The following is a 20,257-nucleotide window of genomic DNA, read 5'->3' as shown; positions in this document are numbered from 1 at the left end:
TACATCCTGGCTGATATTACAGAGACTCCTGACATGATCTGTTATCATAAAAGTTGAGTGCAGTCATTACCTTCATAGCTACAGAAAGAGCACTGTGGGCAGATAACTATGGCTGCAGGTCCTCATCCAATAGGTATCTCTTCACTTAGATCCTAATATAACCTGTGGTGCCTGTATCTTCACTGGGAGCAGGAACTATCTGGTTGAATATTTCCGTAAATGCTGCCTCACTCGCCTTTCCTTCATCCTACCTCACAGGGAATGTGATGCCTGTTCCTCAGAAGCCTCACATTCCAACAGGCAGTCAGAAGTAAGTCCAGAGTTGTGTAGGGCGATTTTAAAAAAAGCCAATAGATGGGTCCAACTGCAGTAATTGCTCCTCAAAGCTTTCTGCAATCTCCAGGCACCAAAGCTTCTAATTTCTGCCAGTCTCAGCTGATCCTGGTCTTTGCTGCACCTTAAATTCCTAATTTTAATTGAACTCGACTGTATTGCAAGCATAAAACCAGTGAATTCAGGGCTGCAGTGCCAGGACCCTCATCATATATATTTAAATAAGCAGAATAGAGACCGTGGGAAGATTGCTGGAAAGGTTAAACCGCATTTGGAAATTTGTGGATCAATTAGGGGCAAAAAACCTGCAAAAATAGCTTCTGCCCTAATTTGCTCGACAAACTAATAAACTTCCCCAATTTTAGGTTCAAGACATGCAAACATATTGTGGAATTTTGGGGCCATTGTGTAGGACTTCACATTATGTGACATCATGACGCTGCAGGCCAGTGACTTCATAAATGGAATCTGGGGATAGAACGCGAAATCCTGATAACACTGGACCAGGACATCATAAACATGGACATCCATAAAAAGGAATGAAACCGGACGGACCATCCGGCATCGACCTAGGCACGGAAACGATAAAGGCAAACCCAGCCCCGTCGACCCTGCAAAGTCCTCCTGACTAACATCTGGGGGCTTCTGCCAAAGTTGGGAGAGCTGTCCGACAGAGTAGTCAAGCAACAGTCTGACATAGTCATACTCACGGAATCATACCTGACAGACAATGTCCCAGACACTGCCATCACCATCCCCTGGTATGTCCTGTCCCACCGGCAGGACAGACCCAGCAGAGGTGGTGGCACAGTGGTATACAGTAGAGAGGGAGTTGCCCTGGGAGTCCTCAACATCGACTCTGGACCCCATGAAGTCTCATGGTATCAGATCAAACATGGACAAGGAAACCTCCTGCTGATTACCACCTACCGCCCTCCCTCAGCTGATGAGTCAGTACTCCTCCATGTTGAGCACCACTTGGAGGAAGCACAGAGGGTGGAGAGGGCACAGAACGTACTCTGCGTGGGGGACTTCAATGTCCATCACCAAGAGTGGTTCGGTAGCACCACTACTGACCAAGCTGGCCGAGTCCTAAAGGACATAGCTGTTAGACTGCGTATGCTGCAGGTGGTGAGGGAACCAACAAGAGGGGAAAACATACTTGACCTTCTCCTCACCAATCTGCCTGCTGCAGATGCATCTGCCCACCAGAGTATTGGTCGGAGTGACCACCGCACAGGCCTTGTGGAAAGGAAGTGCCGCCTTTACATTGAGGATACCCTCCATCATGTTGTGTGGCACTACCACCATGCTAAATGGGATAGATTTCGAACAGATCTAGCAATGCAAAACTGGGCATCCATGAGGCGCTGTGGGCCATCAGCAACAGCAGAATTGTACTCAACCACAATCTGTAACCTCATGTCCCCCACTCTATCATTACCATCAAGCCAGGAGACCAACCCTGGTTCAATGAAGAATGCAGGACGGCATGCCAGGAGCAACACCAGGCATACCTCAAAATGAGGTGTTCACCTGGTGAAGCTACAACACAGGACTATCTGCATGCCAAACTGCATAAACAGCATGCGATAGACAGAACTAAGCGATCCCATAACCAACGAGTCAGATCTAAGCTCTGCAGTCCTGCCACATCCAGCTGTGAATGGTGGTGGACAATTAAACAACTAACTGGAGGAGGTGGCTCCACAAATATCCCCATCCTCAATGATGGGGGAGTCCAGCACATCAGTGTGAAAGATAAGACTGAAGCATTTGCAACAATCTTCAGCCAGAAGTGCCAAGTTGATGATCCATCTCGGCCTCATCCTGAAGTCGCCAGCATCACAGATGCCAGACTTCAGCCAATTCAGTTCACTCCGCGTGATACCAAGAAACGACTGAAGGCACTGGATACTGCAAAAGCTATGGGCCCTGACAATATTCTGGCAATAGTACTGAAGACCTGTGCTCCAGAACTTGCCGCACCCCTAGCCAAGCTGTTCCAGTACAGCTACAACACTGGCATCTACCTGGCAATGTGGAAAATTTCCCAGGTATGTGCTGTACACAAAAAGCAGGACAAGTCCAACCCGGCCAATTACAGCCTCATCAGCCTACTCTCAATCATCAGTAAAGTGATGGAAGGTGTCATCAACAGTGCCATCAAGCGGCACTTGCTTAGCAATAACCTGCTCAGTGACACTCAGTTTGGGTTCCGCCAGGGCCACTCAGCTCCTGACCTCATTACAGCGTTGGTTCAAACATGGACAAAAGAGCTGAACTCAAGAGGTGAGGTGAGAGAGACTGCCCTTGACATCAAGGCAGCATTTGACCGAGTATGGCATCAAGGAGCCCTAGCAAAACTGAGATCAATGGGAATCAGGGGAAAACCCTCCACTGTGGAGTCATACCTAGCGCAAAGGAAGATGGTTATGGTTGTTGGAGGTCAATCATCTGAGCTCCAGGACATCACTGCAGGAGTTCCTCAGGGTAGTGTCCTAGGCCCAACCATCTTCAGCTGCTTCATCAATGACCTTCCTTCAATCATAAGGTCAGAAGTGGGGATGTTCGCTGATGATTGCACAATGTTCAGCACCATTCGTGACTCCTCAGATACTGAAGCAGTCCGTGTAGAAATACAGCAAGACCTAGACAATATCCAGGCTTGGGTTGATAAGTGGCAAGTAATATTCGCGCCACACAAGTGCCAGGCAATGACCATCTCCAACAAGAGAGAATCTAACCATCTCCCCCTTGACATTCAATGGCATTACCACCGCTGAATCCCCTACTATCAACATCCTAGGGGCTACCATTGACCAAAAACTGAACTAGAGAAGCCATATAAATACTGTGGCTACAACAGCAGGTCAGAGGTTAGGAATCCCACGGCGAGTAACTCACCTCCTGATTCCCCAGCATCTACAAGGCACTACAGGAGTGTGATGGAGTACTCTCACTTGCCTGGATGGGTGCAGCTCCAACAACACTCAAGAAGCTCGACAACATCCAGGACAAAGCAGCCCACTTGACTGGCACCCCATCTACAAACATTCACTCCCTTCACCACCGACGCACAGTGTGTACCATCTACAAGATGCACTGCAGCAATGCACCAAGGCTCCTTAGACAGCACCTTCCAAACCCATGACCTCTACCAACTAGAAGGTCAAGGGCAGCAAATGCATGGGAACACCACCACCTCCAAGTTCCCCTCCAAGTCACACACCACCCTGACTTGGAACTATATCGCCATTCCTTTACTGACGCTGGGTCAAAATCCTGGAACACCCTTCCTAACAGCACTGTGGGTATACCTACCGCAAATGGACTGTAGCAGTTCAAGAAGGCAGCTCACTACTACCTTCTCAAGGGCAATTAGGGATGGGCAATAAATGCTGGCCTGGCCAGCGATGCCCACATCCCATGAATGAATTTTTTAAAAATGTGATATAAGAGAATTCTATGCAAAAAGGCTTCACATTTTATGATTTGGAACAGTCAAATGGACAAGGGCCAACTGCAAGATGTGCCACTGTGTAGTTACTTCTTTATAAAATTCATAATTATGTATTTGCTTATGTAGAATGTACTTGACCGTTTATGAATGTCATAACGGCATATGGCAATCAGTAAAATCCTCTGCCATAGTTTCACTAAAATTGTGCTTATTTTTATCCCCCTCTCCTGAAGAGATTAGAAGCAGGAACCTTGGATGATTTCCTTCTTCCCGAGCATAAGGCACTGAATCTAACTGTAGCATTTCCAATCCCCACCTTGGATGAAATTAGCAGCTCAGACTGGAGATCAAATTGGTGAAAGGATTTTATAGTTAATTATAAATCAATATAACCTGATAACAGATGCAATTCAATCCATGAAAGAACTGAACATATTACAATGTCTTTTCCACACAGATAATTTGAATCCTTTGCAGCTGGGAATCAGAGACTGTCGATCCAGTTAAGGTTTGGGGGAACCAGGGATGCACTCCTCATGCTTTTGTGCTGGAAGCCAAATTGATTTATTTCACTTCTAAGCACCAAGCTCCAATGCAGTCTTTTAATAAAGCTTGAATTTTTAAATTCTTGGTTGTTTAAAGCATTCTAAATATTTTTCTTGGGGGGCGGGTGGAGAGGGATTATTCTGCTGAGCCAATTTTGTCAAGCAGATTATTTTTTCAACGCAATATGCACGTTTAGCAGTCCTAGCTCAGGTATAGTAATCAACAATGTTCTTTAACCTCCAACATTGGAAGAGCATCACTGCACCAATTTGGCACCTGAGGCCTCTGAGTGAGATTGCAGATGCATTGTCTAAAACCTTTGAGATTCGTCAGTAAACTAAGAACATTCCAAGAGTGGAACTAAGAACAGAAATAAAATTGGTCAACATTTGAAAACAGAAAAATGGGTTAAAGTTTCAGTAGTTACCTTTTGTCTCAATCCAAATATTAACCTTGCTTTATATCTTTTCACACGCTGACTGACCTGCTCTACATTTACAGCATTTTTTGTTTCTTTTTCAGATTTTCTATCTTCTCATTTTTAGCAAAAAAAATCAATGGCCCCCTAAATTCTTTTAATTTATGACCTATCTGATCAGAGTCACTCCACAGCAGGACTGAACTTAATGTGATATTCCCAAGGTGAAAGAGCTGTGGTGTAAATCAGCCATTTGGTCTCCCTACATATCTATAATAATAATAGTTTTGGCTGTCCGGACTGTTTTGATTGGTCAGTTGGTGGGTTTATTTGGAGGCAGTGCCAGACGCACGTGGAGGCACGTGGGGTACATGGAGCACATGCAGCTGCCAACAGTTGGTGGTGGCAGTGGCACCGGGATGGGGGTGGTGGAGAAACAAAAGCAGTGCAAGTTAAGGGAAGCCCAACAACAAAGTTACCCTGGCTGAAGGGATTATTTTTGTGAGGAATAGGATGGGATTGATGGGAGGGATGGGATGGGAAGGACAGAATGGCATGGCCTGCGGATAGCATGGGAGAGATGGATGAGATGATGGACTTGGTTAAGTGTAGCAAAATGGCAAGGACAACTATTTGATACAAATTATTCAAAAGCCATTCTTTGAGTTAAAAATGACGATTCATTGGCTTTGAATGAAAAAGTTTTCGAAAAGCTGACAGGTGAATTAAAAGAATACATCATTCATTCATTCTACAGATGAAGAAGATAGTCTATACGCTCCAGAGTTTCCACACTGCCTAACTCCAATGGGCATGTCACCACACAAAGTTAGCCTCAAGGAAGGAGCAGTTATAATGTCGCTACAAAGTTTGAATCCTAAACAAGGACTCTGTCATGGAACAAGATTGGTAGTTTGGAAGCTGTTTTCTTCAATGTTAGATGCTGAAATTATTGCAGACAGATTTGAAGGAAATAGAATGTTTATTCCTTGGGCGACAGAGCGGTGCAGTGGTTAGCACTGCAGCCTCACAGCTCCAGCGACCCAGGTTCAGTTCTGGGTACTGCCTGTGCGGAGTTTGCAAGTTCTCCCTGTGTCTGCGTGGGTTTCCGCCGGGTGCTCCGGTTTCCTCCCACAGCAAAAGACTTGCAGGTTGATAGGTAAATTGGCAGTTGTAAATTGCTCCTAGTGTAGGTAGGTGGTAGGAGAATGGTGGGGATGTGATAGAGAATATGGGGTTAATGTAGGATTAGTATAAATGGGTGGTTGTTGGTCGGCACAGACTCGGTGGGCCGAAGGGCCTGTTTCAGTGCTGTACCTCTAAATAAAAATAAAATAAATAACATTGAGCACATCAGATGTAAATCTGCCTTTTCAACTCAGGAAAAACAGTTTCCACTGAGACTTGCATAGTCTATGACTAAACAAGTCACAAGGCCAGATTCTTGACAAAATTTGTATTTATATTCCTAGGCCTGTTTTACACTTGGGCAGCTTTATGCAGCTTTTTCCAGAGTGAGAAGTTTTGATTCGGTTAAAGTCTTTGGTAAAAGAATAACTAGAAATCCTGTATTTAAAGAAGTACTGTTGCAATAAAAATATCAATTTGACTGCAAATTGGGTCTTTGCTCGTATAGAATAATTTGGTTAGTTTCTTTTTCCACTCGAGAATGTGAAATTATAATTGCAATCTAAAGTCACCAGGGGTCGCAATAATACTGAATGATATGCCCGAGAATTGATCCAGTGTAAAACTGGTTTTCAAGACAACTTTTGAACTTGCTATCTTGCTGCAAATATTCATCTAATAGTCAGTACTTGGAGTTCTAACTGTTCGAACCAGACTTTCTTCTCACAACTCTAGACGTTGTTGGCTATGTCTGTGTGTACCTGTGTATTGACTGACTGCCTAAATCTTGCCTCCCTCTTTCTGGTGAAGCACCTGTTTTCTGTACACCTTGGGCTGAATTTTATTCTCTGGTCGTGCGGCAGCTCATCTGCATATGCTGACCGGCCCACCCCTTCCCAATCACGTGGCGGGGGTAACCTGCACAGATACCACACCTCCCACCCCAAAAAAAGAGTGAATTGATTTTTGGCCCGTACCCTCCCACAATACAAAGAAAACACACGGTCACCTCGTTTCTCCCCTCCGCCCCTGCAAAACACTTACATTTTAATATGTGACCTTCCCCCCACAACTGCACAAAGTGCAGAGGTAACCCCGTACCCCCCGCTTCACTACACATGCAGATTTGACCACCGCCCCCCACCCAACTACACTAAAAATCTTAAGTTCCCCCCTTCCCCACCTCGGTGGCGCCAGCTTTCCATGGACGGGAAAGCGAAGGAGCGTGAGTACCAGCCGTCACACGGAAGATCGCGGACAGCCAGCAAGATCACAGAGAAAGGTATGTTTATTTATTCATGTCCTTTATTTAAATATTTAAAGTTGGATGGCGTTGCGTGGGGGTCGGGGTGCTGGGGGGGGCACCACGGAGCCTCGCCACCACTGGGAAGATCAGGCCTGGCAATCCCGGTGTCAGTCTCTATGGGCGGGCCACTGCCAGTGCAATCTTCTGGCACCTCCCCCACCACGGAGCCCAACATTGGAAGCCCAACAAAATCCAGCCCCTTACCTCAGTAGCACAATTAAGACTGAGGAGACAAACAGTGTTGTTACACCTTGGCACCAATCTGCCTCAACATGCTTTTTTAAAAAAAAAAGTGAAATGCTTAATTTTCTCCCCATCTCTTCTGTAGCTGCGACCCATGTTGAGATAAGACACCTCCAGTACCTTAAATAAATAACTCTTCATGCGTGATCTTAAATAGTCTGTTACCAGATTTTTTGACTAGAGAGCATCACAACCAAGCCCAACCCTGTTCTCAAGGAAAAACTACATATGCACTTTCCAGCAATCATAAGCAGACATTTCTCCTCCCTCGTCTTAAAGAGTGCTTTGCAGTACCCCTACTGCTTTCCTACCTGAGACCAGCTAATTCAGCATAAATCTGGGACCTTTTGGTTTGTATGACTTGGTTTGGAGATGGTGGTGTAGTGGTAATGTCACTGAACTAGTAATCAGAGGCTCAGGCTAATTCCCTAGAGGCACTGGTTCAAATCCCACAGCAGCAACTAGTGGAATTTAAATTCAATAAAAATCTGGAATTGAAAGCTTGTCTCAGTAATAGTGCCATGAAATTTGCATCAATTGGTGTAAAAACCCATCTGGTTCACTAATGTTCTTTAGGGAAGGAAATCAGCTGTCCTTACCTGGTCTGACCGACATGCAACTCCTCAGACAGTGCAATCTGTTTGACTCTTAACTGCCCTTTGAAATGGCCTAGCAAGCCACTCAGTTGTCAAGGGCAATTAGGGATGGACAGCAAGGGCGGCACAGTGGCGCAGTGGTTAGCACCACAGCCTCACAGCTCCAGCGACCCGGGTTCAATTCTGGGTACTGCCTGTGTGGAGTTTGCAAGTTCTCCCTGTGTCTGCGTGGGTTTCCTCCGGGTGCTCCGGTTTCCTCCCACAGCCAAAAGACTTGCAGGTTGATAGGTAAATTGGCCATTATAAATTGCCCCTAGTATAGGTAAGTGGTAGGGGAATATAGGGACAGGTGAGGATGTGGTAGGAATATGGGATTAGTGTAGGATTAGTATAAATGGGTGGTTAATGGTCGGCACAGACTCGGTGGGCCGAAGGGCCTGTTTCAGTGCTGTATCTCTAAATCAAATCTAAATCAAATATTGGCCTTGCCAGCGATGCCCACATCCCAAGAAAGAATAAAAAAATATTCAGTTTGTTATAGATTTCAATCTAAAACCAAAGGCAGTTTTGATCACCTATAATGCCTAATTTAAGTTTCATATTACATCTTAAATGTGAGAGACAGATATTTGAAAATCACTGCTTATTTTAGCTTATCATTGGCAAACTTTCACTGTTTATTCATTGTTTAGTGTTTTTCCTAATGAGTAGACAATGATAAGGAACTTTATAGTGGCTAGAACTGACACAGGTTAGCAGTATGGATGAAATCATGGCTCAGTGTTTTGCCATAAACTAATTATCTGCCCCCATTTAGTGGTTAGGGGATTATGTTTGTTGTGTGTCATCTAATCTAAATTGTTAAACAAGTCGACCTCAGTGCATACAATGTATGTACACTTGCAGCTACAATCTTGATAAAGGTAAATGTTTTACTTCAGGGATTAGGAATTGCCACTCCCTGGTAATCATTCTTGTTTATTGTTTAGTTCTAGTTCTGATTTCAGTTACTTCACATACAGTTGAAATGTTTACATTGTTCCTTACTAGTAAAAGTTATCAAAATCACTAAGTGAGGTCTAACGGTTGCTTGCCATTTCAACACTCCCCCCTGCTCTCATGCGCATTGCCATTTCAACACTCCCCCCTGCTCTCATGCGCACATCTCTGTCCTGGGATTGCTGCAGTGTTCCAGTGAACATCAACGCAAGCTCGAGGAACAGCATCTCATCTACTGATTAGGCACACTACAGCCTGCCGGACTGAACATTGAGTTCAATAATTTCAGAGCATGACAGCCCCCCATTTTACTTTCATTTTTAGTTATTTTTTTCTTTTTTTTTAACATTTTTTTAAAAACATTTTTTACAATCTTTCTTTTGCATTTATTTCATTTCATCTTAGTTTGTTCAGTTTGCTTACCCACTGTTTTTATTTCAGGTTTGCACTTGCTGCTGTTCAATATTCAGTGCATTAACACCTAATCTGTATTAATGCTTTGTCTTTCAACACACCATTAACATATTGTTTGCCTTTGCTCCGTGACCTTTTGGTCAGCTATGTGGCCTGGTCCAATCTACACCTCCTTTGTTATCTCTTGCCCCACCCCCACCTCACTTGCTTATAACCTGTGACTTTTCTAATATTTGTCAGTTCTGAAGAAGGGTCACTGACCCGAAACGTTAACTCTGCTTCTCTTTCCACAGATGCTGCCAGACCTGCTGAGTGGTTCCAGCATTTCTTGTTTTTATTTAAGTGAGATCTAATGGTGGGCAAAGAAAATGCTCTTTGTGTTTTGAACTGAGTCACATAGACCTACAAGATCTCTGGTTTGTGCAAAGTTAGCTGATCTCAACCATGATTGTATAGGCACCAGAGTTGACCACAACACCCTGAACTAAGAAGGAGAAAAACTAGCCAAGATTGCTGCTTCCCAGAGACTCCTGCTGGAAACTGTATACATGCATATCAGGTGAGGACAAGACAATTTATATTTATGTAGAATCTTTTAACATAATAAAACATTCCAACGCGCTTCACAGGAGCATTATAAAACCGAGCCACATAGGAAGATATTAGGTCAGATGACCAAAAGCTTAAATCAAAGAGGCTGGTTTTAAGGAGTGTCTTAAAGGAGGAAAAAAGGGTGATGGGTGAACGGGACTTTTACAGAGGGTAGTAGAATGTGGGAAGACCATCCAGGAGTGCGTTATAATAGTCATGTCCAGAGGTAACAAAGGCATGAACGAGGGTTTCAGCTGCAGATGAGCTGAGGCGTGGTGAAGTCAGGCGTTGTTGCGGAGGTGGAAGTAGGCGGTCTTAGTGATAGGCATAACTACGGAGGTGGAAATAGGAGTCTTAGTGACAGCAAATAACTGGATAGAATGCGGCTGTGATGCTCCCCATGAACCAACAGCATGCCAATATTTATTTCTATGCTCATGCAAGAATAATTGCCACTTTATTGAGGTATTGAAGGACAGTCAAGAGTCCACAGAACTGGATCATGAAACAGGAAGGCAGAAACTGGAAAACAAATACAGAGTAACAAAATCAGTCATGCATACCCTATTTAAAAGTTAATTCTGTCATTTTCCTGTTGTGTTCTGCATAAAGCAGAAACAAAACTTTAAAACAGATGAGTACCATTTATTTGAAAGTTGAATAAAGAAGTACTCAGGGCATTTCTGTACTATGTCAGCAGCTGGCCCATGTGGTACAGAACGTTAGCTTTAGTCAACATTTTCACACTAATTATGCCCAAGAGGAAGATCAAGTGGAACCATTATTGCAGCCAACATCTAAAGCATTAAAACATAGAATCATACAGCACAGGAGGCTGCCATTTGGTCTAACACGCCCGTGTTGGCTCTTTGAAAGAGCTTTGCAACTAATCATGCTCCCCTGCTCTTTGCCTTTAGCCCTGCAAGCTTTTCCTTTTCAAGTATATATCCAATTCCCATTGAAAGTTACTTGCTGTGCAAACATCTCATCTCCCTGCTGGTTCTTTTGCCAATTAACTTAAAACGATTTTCCAGTTATGCGTAGTCTTAGTACCTGAATTGAATGCTTGAATTTTGTTTCCCTGGCTAAATTGCTAAGCTTTCAGTGTCCTGGCTAATATTTAACCTTCAACCAGCATCACTAAAACAGATTATTCAGTCATACATCTCATTGCTGTTTGTGGGACCTTGCTGTGCACAAATCAGACGGCACTTTTCATTGACAACATTAACTACAATTTTTAAAGAAGTACTTCAATGCCTATAAATGCGCTTAGGATCTTCCGGAGGTTGTGTAAAGTGCTATATAACTGCAAGTTCTTTCTTTCCTTCCTTACACTAACCCACCCAATTTGCCCCACTCTTAAGCAGAACAGTGACTTGTAAGTGTCATTGTTTTGTGCTGAAAGATACAAGATTTGGGTGGGAAAAAAGTAAACAGCTATCAAAGCTTATTGTATTCTAATCTAAATTGTTTCCCTGTGGAGTTCCTGAAAGCACGTTCATCTGGATAATCTGCTTTCTTTATAAGTTTATTGCAGGTTGCATTGTATCATGATAACCATGAAAGGTGAACACAGAAACAATCATACTCCCTTTTGTTCAGTTTCCATTTTATCGCATTTACATTCTCACTTCCAGGTTTTCAGCTAGGCAAGGCAGGCAGATTAGATGTGGTCTTTTCAATGGCTCTAAAATTAACACCACTCCACAGTGCTGTTCCTGAAGATGAGATCTTATGCCTGTGGAGGCAAGGTGGCTCTCTACAGCAAAATTTTATGGAGACCCAATAAAATTAATAATTTAGTGCAATGGTAACCTGCACTTATATAACTCATTTAATGCAGTAAAAAGATCCTAAGGCACTTCACAAAGTGCTGGTCAGGCCTCAGCAGAAGTACAGAAGAGAACTGGGGAGATGATCAAAAGGCACAAGTTTCTTAAGGAGGCTTCTGAATGGAGGGTGAGATGTGGCAAGGTGCAGTAGTTTGAGAAATGAATTCTAGAGTGTGGGGTTGAGATAGCGAAAAGTTCTTACAATACAATAGACCAGAAATGGAAGACTGGAGGGTGCAAGCTTGATGTAGAGATGAAAACTGGTGGAGAGGAAAAATGAGCATTAGGATATCTGAAATCATTATGATGGGGAATGGAGAGCCAGTGGAAATTTGTGAGGATAAGTGTGACTGATGAACGAGACGAACAAGACTTATGCAAGTTGCTGTGTGGATGATGAAGTTCTGAATAAGTGAGGTTTATGTAATTGCACACCACTGGGTTCAGCCTGAGTGTGCACTTCGAGAGACTGAATTAGAACTAATGAACAGGTTTGCTTTTGTCTTGCCAATGTTAAAACTGCAGAAATCTAGTCTTGGTAAATGGCAAATAATTGTGGAATTCAGAATGATGGTAGAGAGGTAATATGGTTATCGTCACCATAATATATTGAAATTGACCCAATGGATAATGTTGCTGAGATAAGGAATAGGAAGTTTGGAATCTTGGGGCACACCAGAGGTGACAATGCAGATTTAGGAGGAAAAGCCTCTGCACTAGATATGCCGACTATGTTATTACTCTTTAAAGCTTTTCTTTCAAAATCTTTTGTTTAGATTTTAAACCGATATAGTTAAACAAAAGAATCTCTAATTTTCCCTTCTCTTGAAAACTTTGTTTGATTTCACAGGAACTGACAGCCCTCCATTTCCTCATCTACAAGGCTATGATTCATTTGTAAGCTGAATCAATGAATGTCAACAAGCTACTCAAGTGTCGGGGCAAGAATTTTGAAATCAGTTTGCTGGGATATGAGAAGCTACAGAAGCTTGGCAAGGATGGGAATTTTTTAAAAATTCGTTTGGGGGATTGGGCATCACTAGCTAGGTCAGCATTTTTTGCCCATCCCTAATTGCCCTTGAGAAGGTGTGTAGAGCTGCCTTCTTGCACCACTGCAGTCCTTGGGGAGTAGGAACACCAACAGTGCTGTTAGGAAGGGAGTTCCAGGATTTTGACCCAGCGACAGTGAAGGAATGGCGATATAGTTCCAAGTCAGGATGGTGTGTGGCTTGGAGAGGAACTTGGAGGTGGTGGTGTTCCCATGCATTTGCTGCCCTTGTCCGTCCAGGTGGTAGAGGTCGCGGATTTGGAAGGTACTGTCGAACGAGTCTTGGTGAGTTGCTGTAGTGCATCTTGTATGTGGTACACACTGTGCATCGGTGGTGGAGGGGGTGAATGTTGAAGGTGGTGGATGGGGCGCCAATCAAGCAGGTTGCTTTGTCCTGGATGGTATCGAGCTTCTTGAGTGTTGTTGGAGCTGCACCCATCCAGGCAAGTGGAGAGTATTCCATCAAACTCCTGACTTGCGCCCTTGTAGATGGTGGACAGGCATTGGGGAGACAGGAGGAGAGTTACTCGCTGCAGAATTCCCAGCCTCTGACCTGTTCTTATAGCCTCAGCATTTATGTGGCTGGTCCAGTTCAGTTTCTGGTCAATGGTGACCCCAAGGATGTTGGTAATGGAGGATTCAGCGAAGGTAATGGCATTGAAAATCAAGGGGTGATGGTTAGATTCTCTCTTGTTTGTGATGGTCATTGCCTGGCACGTGTGGCGTGAATGTTACTTGCCACGTATTAGCCCAAACCTGGATGTCATCCAGGTCTTGCTGCGTATGGGCATGGGCTGCTTCAGTATCTGAGGAGTCGCAAATGGTGAACATTGTGCAATCATCAGCAAACATCCTCACTTCTGACCTTATGATGGAGGGAAGGTCATTGATGAAGCAGCTGAAGATGGTTGGGCCTAGGACACTACCCTGAGGAACTCCTGCAGTGATGTCCTGGACTGAGATGATTGACCTCCAACAACCACAACCATCTTCCTTTGTGCTAGGTATGACTCCAACAAGCAGAGAGTGAAAGGAATGTTCTACTTTATAGCTTGTGGAGAACTGGAATCTCATGGGGACAAAACTGGGGATCAGTAGCAGTGAGGGCTATTTACTTGGCACCCTGATCTCAGTGGAGTACATTAAATGAATTAGATTTTTAGATTAGATTAGAGATACAGCACTGAAACAGGCCCTTCGGCCCACCGAGTCTGTGCCGAACATCAACCACCCATTTATACTAATCCTACACTAATCCCATATTCCTACCAAACATCCCCACCTGTCCCTATATTTCCCTACCACCTACCTATACTAGTGACAATTTATAATGGCCAATTTACCTATCAACCTGCAAGTCTTTTGGCTTGTGGGAGGAAACCAGAGCACCCGGAGAAAACCCACGCAGACACAGGGAGAACTTGCAAACTCCACACAGGCAGTACCCGGAATCGAACCTGGGTCCCTGGAGCTGTGAGGCTGCGGTGATAACCACTGCGCCACTGTGCGCAAATAGAATGTCACTGACATAAAATAGATTCTATTAGACAAGTTTCCTTCCACGTTCAATGGCTATGATTGTGGCAAGACTTTGTTTTTGATAACAGATTCATGACTATAACTTTATATATTTTTTTCAACATAACTGCTCCACACACCAATATTAAAGCATTAAGGGGCAGAATAAAGTTATCTTAGAACATGCAATAGTTATTCTTAATAATGTGTGACTTAACAGGTTTGTTCTAAATGTAACACTTTACATTTCTGCCACAGAATGAAAAGATTGATAAGGGGTGCTTGAATAACATAACATTTTGCAACATGCCATATCAGAACAAACCGGGTTCAAATCCTAGATTGGGCTAATTTTCTTCCCACAAAGTTACATAATTCCTCTGTCTTCGATCTGATTGTGGGTGAGATGGAAAAGTTTGCAAGGTATTTCACTTCAGTGACCTCTAATGGTTGGCCACTGCATGGCATTTCAGAGACCACAGAAATGCCCTTCCAGCCATACTCAAGGGTGTACTGTCAAGGAGGATATGAAAGGGATAGTCAAACTAAAAAGACATTAATTTTCGTAATAACTGTACTATTCTGTGTCTTGAATTCAAAGTGGATTGCCAAGAATTATACCTGGTAATGGCTTTCAGTTCTTAAAGGATTAAGTGCAACATTGCTCAAATCCAATTTAACTGGCACTGCAGCTGAACAGAAAGCTGTGACAATCAAATGCAACAAATCAGAACAATGATTTCCCTTCTAATTCAATCAAATCACCAAATGGTTTAGTGCAGAAGATGTCAAAGAACTCACATTTTAATTAGTGCGTGCTTGATCAATTAACCCAAATTTTTCTGCAGGTTCTACATAAGCTTTTAGAAAAGGCATCTAGATCTTATTAAAAACACGTTAACTTAGCAGCGTGATTCTACTTAGGACAGCTTTTGAATGAAAAGATGGAAAAACAATTTCCAAAACTTTCAGCAATGGACTATTTATCATCATGTTGGCAAGATAACACAGACTGGCAGCTACTTTAGGATTGATGAATCAGGAAGGTGAAGCAGAAAGGATAAGGGTAGCTTTAGGAAATAACATTAGTTGTATACGAAGCTGGAAAATACAGAAAAAACACTTATACCTCATGCCATATATTACCTCAAATTTCTGACTCTCTTGTCGCAGTTTCTCGATATTCTGCCCAATTTCTGCCAGCTTGGGATCTACACTGTTCGGGTCACCCATTTGAGGATTCTTGATATATACGTCCTTCATCTTTGTTAAAGCATCTCTAAGGATTAAAAAAAATAAATCCAGTGTACTAATTTGTGTTGGTCCAATTGGAGTCCACTATTAGATATTACCATAACGTTGACATCGAATGAAGGTAAATACGATCAGCTTATGGGACAGTCATTTGCTTTGCAAGGAAGATATTAGCCAAATGCATAATCAATTTTTCCCTTCCCCTTTTCCTCACCTGGGAGAAGAATCTTGTAATTTATTCTCCACTTTCTCTGAGCACCACGGCAGAGCAATAATGCAGTTGTTTTAAATGCATATACAAAAAAAAATCAATCTGCCAATCAGTAACCGAACTTTCTTAAAACATAATAACAAAATGTGACCTGAAACAAAACCTGCAAGTTCATTGTGGGTGCATAGTACTGAAAGAGATTCAAGTGTGATGGGGATTCCAATCAGGATCTGAACTTTTGAAGTACCACCAACAGCGCAAGGTGAGAAAAAGTAGTTAAAATAAAACAGGTTTCTTGTCACTTGCTTGACTAGTGGAGGACAGGGATTTGCCTATCCTGTACTTGGTCTCAACTTTCCAAATTAAGGAGAGAAATGGGAGAAAATGAATGCATTTAGCCATGTAAGTAAATGACTGCTGCCATGTTCATAGCAGAAAATGGCTACAGAAAAGACAACTTTTCCCAAATGACTCAGCAGGTACAAAGAACAGGAAGGTTGCAAGGTTGATCTCAGTGTTATATTAGTTGATACAGTCAGAGATACTACAATCATTTCACACTTATGAGGGATGAATGGGGGAACGATGGGAAGGAAGCATTTACTTTTAAATTGCCTTATAATGTCTTTAGAATATCTCAAAGTGCTTCGAACCAAATGCAGCCATTGCTACTATGTAGGCAAACACCCTTCAGCTATGCTTTACCGATGTGAATTGCAGAGGATTTGAGAGTCAGTTGCTACCTTCAAAACACTATGTCATCATATCCTGTGTGGCACTCAAAAAGATTGGGCAGCCTGATACCTTCAACTAAATAAAATGCTACCCAAAATATAATGTTCTGTATCGCTAAGCCTGAACTGACTTGATCTTATTTGTAGAGCTACAATTGATGCTACCTGTTGAAATGCAAATAATGTTAATGTACATAATGTCTAATAAAGATTTCAAAAGCATTAGTGTAATAGATTTTGGCAGAAGTTATACTCCTCTATTACTTCAGCAGCATAAACCTACTGAACATGTTTTTTAAAACAACATCCTACTTGATTGAATGGCTTTAAAACTGGAGAATATATAGAATTATACAGCACAGAAACAGGTCATTCAACCCAACAGATCTATACCAGTGCTCCACACAAGCCTCCTCTCACCATACTTCATCTCTCCCTATCAACATACCCTTTAATTCCTTTCTCCCTCATGTATTTTTATCTAGCTTCCTCTTAATGTTGCATGCAAGAATTTTGTTTCCCTTTAGAGACCTCCATACTATGCAACAACTCTGCACTAAGAATAATAACAGGTCTTGCTGTTCAGCACCAACATTTTAAAAATTAAACTTATTTAAAAAAAGCTCCAAAAGATTCTTTTGCACACTTTATGGATTTTCATGATGACTCAACATTCTCAGGCAGAGGTCTCCAAGCAATTGTCCTTTTTGATGGTTTCTTCAAAGGAAAGATCTTCATACAGTCACTACTATGTACCTTCATCGCCTCTAGATCCTTTAAATACTTAGTTTATTTTATTAATTTTTACTTGATGGCTTCCTTTCATTGACAATAACCTAACAAGCAGGATTAATGTGAAGGGTGAGAGCGACTCTACTGTATATATTGGAAAAAGGATGCCGTGAAAAGTATCCCTGCCCCCTTCTTTGATGGTTCTGAGAATGCAGAGGTATCCGATAGGCATTACGCGGATTTACAAAAGAATCAACTCTGTCAAAAACCTATGTATGAAGGCCCTTTGTTGAATCACCAAATATTTAATAATTTAATCTTTATTTCTCTATCTAAATATGTATATTAGTCTTTAACAATTAATTGGTGAGTTAAATTAAAAGATTTCCAGGGCATAAGATGAAGAGAGATCAAGGGCTGAATTTTATTAGCGCGCCGTGCATCGTGCTAATAAAATGATTTCGTGCAGGGGCTCATTTAAATGAAGGGGGCAGAGCGACTGCTCCCGATGACATAGAGGGGGTGGCCACTGCGTCCCATTTTTAAAGGGCTGCAAGCTTTTAGGAGAAGTTTTAATATTTAAAGATATATTGTGGAGCATTATGTGTAAAAAAAATAAATACTGGAAACCCTTCCCCCGCGTTTGTTTACGGGGCATCATCATCAAAAGGAACTTTATTAGCGACCCACACTTGCCCCCCAAACCTAACATTTGTCCTTCAACCCCTTCCCACCATCCCCACAGCCAATAAAAAGGTTTTCCCTGCTCCCCCACCCCGTCCTGATAATTTCAGTCCTCCTCCCTCCCCACCGTGAGACGGCTGTCGGGACCAAGTAAGTTGATTAGCATCTTAATTAATTTTAATATTTAAATGAAGGCCCCGCCGGGGGGGTGGGCTACACTGAGGCCTCGTTGCCACTGGTAAAATGCAGCAGGGCCTTCTTGGGGTCATGGTGGGCTGCTCCTGCAAGTATTTTACTGCCCCACACCATCGAGGGGCTAGTAAAATTCAGCCCCAAGAGTGAAATAATAGCTAATTCAAATTTTAACCACATGTAACTAAAGATTCTAAATGCTCACGAAAGAATTTTAACAATTATTAATTCACTGTGATCAATGCAATCAAATGAAGAAACCATTTTTCTGTTGGTGAGAAGCACCCTCTTACCTTTGATCGGACTCTTTCTGGATTTCTTTGTTAATCTCATCAATTTTTTGCTGAAGTTTCTTTCTTCGTTGCTCTGGTGGAAGATGACTGAAGTCTTCTGGTCCTGAGCCCTGTCCAAACCATAATCACACAAGTCAATAACTCAAATGGATTTATATTTTTGGGGTCACACTTTTGTCTGGGTGCCAAATTTAAATAAAGTAATTTTTTTAAAATCCTTTCCAGTCCAGGAGTTTTGCTATCTTGAAACTAAAATAAATGATCAATTACTTAAACCCAGATACAGACATTCATTAAGCATATTTTAGATTTGACTTGGAATTGGTGCCCTGTTTCGTAAACCTTTGAATGCTTATCAAAGGTTCATAAAATAATTCCTAAAACAATCCTGCATGTATGGATATTTGTGTGCCCATAAGTACAATAATCCAAAATAGCTGATACTTCACAAAGTATAAACATCAGTTGTCACAATGTGAGCGAAGCCAGTGGACAATGCATAAAAAGTTGAGCTGAAGTTCCTTTGGAATTTTAGCAGTCCCTGTTTATTGCAGAAACCTGGGGAAAACACTGGGGATCCAGCTGTGATTCCTGATGGGGCACATGATGTAAAGCATCCAATTTTTCAACACTGGACAATATACATCATTACAAAGGCTGCACCAGAGATGCAAGTGGCCAAAGCAGCAGCTGCCTATAACCACCAAAATTAATTTGTCTCCACAGTTTGCGGAACGCAAAGAATCCAAAGCAGATGAAGTGATTACTTTGGACCAACGTAAAGAGAAATCTGTGTGTGGTTTCTTTACACCCTAATCTTAAGGAAGGTACATTTTCAAATTCCCTCTTCACACTATTAGGATACTTTTCCACTGCCTAGACAGGAAAGGATTAAATTAAAAAGTAAAGTAATGCTAACAAATGATATTCTTTTTATGAATAACATTTTGTCATACAGTTTGAGTGACAATAATTCCAAAAACAGCTTTGATTGATTAGTCTTCACTCTCTCACACAAAAATTAGTTGATTTTAGGCACTCTAAGCCATTGACAGGAAAAAAAACTGCACGTTTCCCTTACTGATGCATGCACTTCTGCAAAATTAAATTTAGCCATTTAAAACTTTTCAGAGACGCACATCCTTTGAATTATTTTATAGAGTTGTTTCTGGTTTTCTTTGAACCTTGCAGCACACAAATATGTTCTTTCACACTGCAAGAATATTTCACAAAACAATGCAGAATCAGTTGACAAGAATATGAACATTCTGAATAATAGATGTTTTCTAATTTTGCTCTCACGTCTCCGCTGTGAAAGTGGTTCAGCCTCGATGCATCCTGCATAGGTTGTTCGGTGCAGTGATAAGAGGTTACAATAGATTTCACATCTTTAATGTTGAGACATTTCCACATAAGGAGACACGCCGGAGCAAGTAATTCAGAGGAGAATACAGAATTTTCAGATATCTGGCTCCATCATTTGTCAGCTTTTAATGCCCTGTATTCCCATTCCTAGGGATTTAAAGCTATGGAGCAGTTCAGAAGTTGCCGGCTCCCGGTGTCTAAACTTGTGTTTGACTAAAAATACACGAGAGAAATGCAAAGGAGGCAAAAAGTAGTCAGTGACATGAAAATACTCTGCGAACAAGCCAGTACCTTCATAAAAATGCCCATTCTGTGGAGAAATCTAATAATGTTGCCATTTTCAAATAATGGCAT

The 20,257-nt window shown here is 42.2% G+C and overlaps 1 protein-coding gene across 8 annotated transcripts in view; it reads right to left on the bottom strand.

Annotated features, from left to right (window-relative positions):
- fnbp1b (formin binding protein 1b) overlaps nt 1-20,257 on the bottom strand; it is a 308,796-nt gene that overhangs the window by 26,255 nt on the left and 262,284 nt on the right. For all 8 annotated transcript variants that reach the window (XM_068012288.1, XM_068012286.1, XM_068012284.1 and 5 more), the window contains 2 exons: nt 18,539-18,648; nt 15,585-15,717 (listed from right to left, as the gene is read on the bottom strand). In XM_068012288.1, the coding sequence (XP_067868389.1) occupies nt 15,585-15,717; nt 18,539-18,648 (243 nt within the window). The remainder of the gene's footprint in view (nt 1-15,584; nt 15,718-18,538; nt 18,649-20,257) is intronic.

The sequence above is a fragment of the Heterodontus francisci genome, chromosome 32, assembly GCF_036365525.1.
Source record: "Heterodontus francisci isolate sHetFra1 chromosome 32, sHetFra1.hap1, whole genome shotgun sequence".
In the NCBI taxonomy this organism is placed as follows: Eukaryota; Metazoa; Chordata; class Chondrichthyes; order Heterodontiformes; family Heterodontidae; genus Heterodontus; species Heterodontus francisci.
Note: the sequence above shows the minus strand (reverse complement) of the source record. Positions and strands in the feature narration are given on the sequence as shown.